The following is a 5,118-nucleotide window of genomic DNA, read 5'->3' as shown; positions in this document are numbered from 1 at the left end:
AGGTGACTCTTGTCAGCTCCTCTGACTTCTCCTGTCTGATGGTTGTGTGGACAGAATGTGTTGGTATTTATACGCTCCTGGACCTCTGTTGCCTCATCACTGACAGCAGCTCCAGGTCAGTTGATGCTACCAGACCTCATCAGACCTTGATCAGCAGATAAACTCAAGTCATTTCAAATGGCAATAATGACAATTAAAAACCATAAACTGTGTAAAACTAATCTAGAACAGTAACAGGTCAATTGTCTTTATCACTCAGGGGCGTAGACCGTTAAATATTGTTAGGAACGCCCCTGGTGTTTTCCTCTCGCACTCCCTTGTGTTTCTTTTCATGCTTTCCCCTGTGTGTTTATTTACTGGTTGTGCGCGGCAGCTTCCTGGTTCATTCCAGCCTGCTATTACATACCTGCAAGTCACCTCTGGCTCATCATCTCACCTGCCTTCTGCTTTTAAAGACTGGGCCACATTTCTATATTTTCCAATTTGTTGTTCAACTGTCTGTGGTAACAGTGTGGCTCCAATGACTCCGCCTTAATTTGTATGTTTGATTGTTCCTGGTCTCGTGCCTCGTGTTCACTGTGCCTGTGCCTTGCTTTCACGCTCCAAACTCTTTCGCCTGAGCCGCTCATCACACCCAAACTGCTCTTTCTACTTTGTAGATTTCGTTCATCTTTGCGTTTTTGTGGATTGCCAAGCCCTCAGTAAAATCTAATTCCTGATTCACTTAAATCAATCATGTCTGATTCTGTTTTGTCTCTGTTTTGGTGATCAGTTCGTGTTTACAATTTCTGAGATAATACAGTGTGTCTAATTAAAAACAGTGTGTCGAAACCACAGCTGTGTTCTTGGAAACATTGCTATTGTGTTATTAGAGTGTTAGATTCTGGATTCCATAAAAGCATCAGATAAATATAATACATTTAAACGTGTGATTTTTTCATGTTAAAATGAACATGCTACAAAATAGAGAAATAAAACCTTTGACCATTATTTTGGCTCTTGTCCACCTCAGCTGTTGCTTTTGTATTCAGTAAAATAAATATTCCTTAAAGACAAAGAGTGATTAGAGCGTTTGGGTGGAAACATTGAGGAAAGAGGAGTGAAACCTGAAACTGGAATCAAATGGTTTCATTTAATCTTGTTGTATCGAGGAATCCTGTGGAGAGTTTTCACTGGTTAAAATTGAATATTACTGAAATAATTGTCCATCCAGGAGCGTCTTAATCTGAACATTCATGCAATGTTTAACCATCATAAAAAAGAGACACATATTTTAACTTCTTTCCTGGTGTGGATCCTGGTTTTCTCTACAGATTTAAATATAACTAGGATCTGAAGTAGAAAATGGGTGAAGTCCTGAGTAGATGTGAAAAGAACCTGTATTTCTGCTTGAGTGCAGTATTTGATGACTGTAACCACTTCTGGGTTTATCTGGTTTATATCTAAATATCTGCCATGTTTTTTTCTTTTAACTTTTATTTTGTAACCAACACTTTTAGAATGAACTACAGTCAGATTTAACAACCCTGCTCACTGATGTCAGTTTGGACTCCTTGACCTTTTAGGTTAGATGATGGTTAATCATTTTCATATTATTCTGTGATGAAGATATGACCATGTGGTGATTAGAACATTTATGATACATGTCAGGTGCAACAGAACAACAAATGCTCTTTAAAATGGAGTTTTTGATGACAAGTGTTGAATGTCCTGCACATCAAACTAAAGACTTTGTGTTTGTAAAGCAGGAAAACACCCAGAGCTCCGACTGAGCTAAATAGTACAGAAAGAACATCAGTTGATAAACTTGAAACTATATTTTCAGATGCAAACAGGACTCAAAGAACACATTCAGACAATAATTTAGGGAGTCATTAGTGTTTATTTGGATCACTTGGACATAACTGCAAACATTTCAGCTCCGTGAAGGCTGATAGACGTCATGGCAGAATGACAAAGTCCAGAAGAAACATCAGATATTGAAAATCACAGTGTCATTATACTTTCAAGTTTACAAAAAATAATCTAGTGTTATAGTTGGTGACATCAGGAGTGATCAGAACCTGCAGCAGACACCACATCCCCGCATTCCAGGACAGCAATTACAGCAAAACTTGCAGCGTTTAGGACTCCGCTTGTGTCTGTTGGTATACGGCATCTGTGTGAAGGACAAGAGACATGAAGAACACCTTCAGCTCCAGCATCATCTTTTACTCATCTGCTTCAGTGTTAATGAGCTCAGTATGTTTCAGTAGACTGAACCAACCTTCCAGGAGTCCACTGGCATCTCTTCATATACAGCAGCTCCATTATCATCCATCACTGGCACCTCCACATCGTCCACCTGTCCATGAACAGTGAACATTTACAAGCAGAACCATATTTGATCAGCCTGACAAAACTCTATCAGCCCAAAAGAGACTGAAATGAGAGCAGGTGGAGTTCTTACTTCACTGAGAGGAAGAGCAGAGCTCTCCTGGAGACAAATGAGGGCCAGCAAGACGGCCGCAACAACAGCAACACTGAAGGTCTTCATCTCTGGAGGGCTGAACTGCTCCAACTGGTTCCGGGCTTTGACTCTTGTGCAGGTGACTCTTGTCAGCTCCTCTGACTTCTCCTGTCTGATGGTTGTGTGGACAGAATGTGTTGGTATTTATACGCTCTTGGACCTCTGTTGCCTCATCACTGACAGCAGCTCCAGGTCAGTTGATGCTGCCAGACTTGCACAACTCCCAGGTTGTTGCTGGGAATGGGAATGGGAATTTCTGCAACTGAAGGTAACTGGAACTTCTCTCTTTGTTTGTCGGATGCATCATTAATCATTTCTATGCTTCTTACTTTTTTGGCAATGCTACTTATTTGCAGTTTTCTGATATTGGGAAATTACAAACAAACTTGATCAGCAGATAAACTCAAGTCCTTTCAAATGGCAATAATGACAATTAAAAACCATAAACTGCGTAAAACTAATCTAGAACAGTAACAGGTCAATTGTCTTTATCACTCAGGGGCGTAGACTCTTAAATATATATTTGAAATGAATTCATTTTAGAGAATCGTGTGTCTAAACCATAGCTGAATTCTTGAAAAAAATAATTTTTTATGGTGTTATTAGAGTGTTGAGTGTTAGATTCTGAATTCCATAAAAGCATCAAATTAATATAATACATTGAAACATGTGATTTTATCATGTTAAAATGAACATGCTACAGAATAGAGAAATAAAACCTTTGACCATTATTTTGGCTCTTCTTGTCCACCTCAGCTGTTTCTTTTGTATTCAGTAAAATAAATATTCCTTAAAGACAAAGAGTGATTGGAGCATTTGGGTGGAAACATTGAGGAAAGAGGAGTGAAACCAGAAAACTGGAATCAAATGGATTCATTTAATCTTGTTGTATCGAGGAATCCTGTGGAGAGTTTTCACTGGTTAAAATAGAATATTACTGAAATATTTGTCCATCCATGAGTGTCTTATTCTAAACATGTTTGCAAAGTGTCATCATCATAGAAAAGAGAGACATATTTTAACTTTTTCCTGGTGTGGATCCTGGTTTTCTCTACAGATTTAAATGATTCAGGTTCAAAAGTAGAAAATGAGTGAAGTCCTGAGTAGATGTGAAAAGAACCTGTATTTCTGCTTGAGTGCAGTATTTGATGACTGTAACCACCTCTGGGTGTATCTGGTTTATATCTAAATATCTGCCATGTTTTTTTTTTTTACTTTTATTGTGTATCTAACACTTTTAGAATGAACTACAGTCAGATTTGACAACCCTGCTCACTGATGTCAGTTTGGACTTCTTTGACCTTTTAAGGTTAGATGATGGTTCATCCTCTTCTTCATATTCTATGATCAAGATATGACCATGTGCTGATTATAACATTTATGATTCATTTCAAGTGCAACTGGAACAATAAATGCTCTTTAAAATTGAGTTTTTGATGACAAGTGTTGAATGTCCTGAACATCAAACTAAAGACTTTGTGTTTGTAAAGCAGGAAAACACCCAGAGCTCCGACTGAGCTAAATAGTACAGAAAGAAAATCAGTTCATAAATTGAAACTATATTTTCAGATGCAAAAAGGACTGAAAGAACACGTTCAGACAATAATTTAGGGAGTCATTAGTGTTTATTTGGATCACTTGGACATAACTGCAAACATTTCAGCTCCGTGAAGGCTGATGGACGTCATGGCAGAATGACAAAGTCCAGAAGAAACATCAGATATTGAAAATCACAGTGTCACTCAATACTTTCAAGTTGACAAAAAATAATCTAGTGTAGTTGGTGACATCAGGAGTGATCAGAACCTGCAGCAGACACCACATCCCCGCATTCCAGGACAGCAATTACAGCAAAACTTGCAGCGTTTAGGACTCCGCTTGTGTCTGTTGGTATACGGCATCTGTGTGAAGGACAAGAGACATGAAGAACACCTTCAGCTCCAGCATCATCTTTTACTCATCTGCTTCAGTGTTAATGAGCTCAGTATGTTTCAGTAGACTGGACCAACCTTCCAGGAGTCCACTGGCATCTCTTCATATACAACAGCTCCATTATCATCCATCACTGGCACCTCCACATCGTCCACCTGTCCATGAACAGTGAACATTTACAAGCGGAGCCATATTTGATCAGCCTGACAAAACTCTATCAGCCCAAAAAGAGACTGAAATGAGAGCAGGTGGAGTTCTTACTTCACTGAGAGGAAGAGCAGAGCTCTCCTGGAGACAATGAGGGCCAGCAGGACGGCCGCAACAACAGCAACACTGAAGGTCTTCATCTCTGGAGGGCTGAACTGCTCCAACTGGTTCCGGGCTTTGACTCTTGTGCAGGTGACTCTTGTCAGCTCCTCTGACTTCTCCTGTCTGATGGTTGTGTGGACAGAATATGTTGGTATTTATACGCTCTTGGACCTCTGTTGCCTCATCACTGACAGCAGCTCCAGGTCAGTTGATGCTGCCAGACTTGCACAACTCCCAGGTTGTTGCTGGGAATGGGAATGGGAATTTCTGCAACTGAAGGTAACTGGAACTTCTCTCTTTGTTTGTCGGATGCATCATCAATCATTTCTATGCTTCTTACTTTTTTGGCAATGCTACTTATTTGCAGT

The 5,118-nt window shown here is 39.6% G+C and overlaps 1 protein-coding gene and 1 pseudogene across 1 annotated transcript; both read right to left on the bottom strand.

The window, feature by feature from the left end:
* Nucleotides 1–1,862: 1,862 nt before the first annotated feature.
* On the bottom strand, nt 1,863–2,642 carry LOC130521188 (hepcidin-like). Its single transcript, XM_057024820.1, has 3 exons — nt 2,450–2,642; nt 2,267–2,344; nt 1,863–2,158 (listed from the first exon to the last, which is right to left on the bottom strand). Exons 1-3 carry the CDS (start codon nt 2,534–2,536, stop codon nt 2,057–2,059), a joined length of 267 nt encoding a protein of 88 aa, XP_056880800.1. The 5' UTR covers nt 2,537–2,642; the 3' UTR covers nt 1,863–2,056.
* Nucleotides 2,643–4,115: 1,473 nt separating this feature from the next.
* Nucleotides 4,116–4,903, bottom strand: LOC130521187 (hepcidin-like; annotated as a pseudogene).
* Nucleotides 4,904–5,118: the final 215 nt, after the last annotated feature.

This window comes from Takifugu flavidus, unplaced genomic scaffold (assembly GCF_003711565.1).
Source record: "Takifugu flavidus isolate HTHZ2018 unplaced genomic scaffold, ASM371156v2 ctg771, whole genome shotgun sequence".
In the NCBI taxonomy this organism is placed as follows: domain Eukaryota; kingdom Metazoa; phylum Chordata; class Actinopteri; order Tetraodontiformes; family Tetraodontidae; genus Takifugu; species Takifugu flavidus.
The sequence above is the reverse complement of the archived record's forward strand: the minus strand, read 5'-3'. Positions and strand labels throughout refer to the sequence as shown.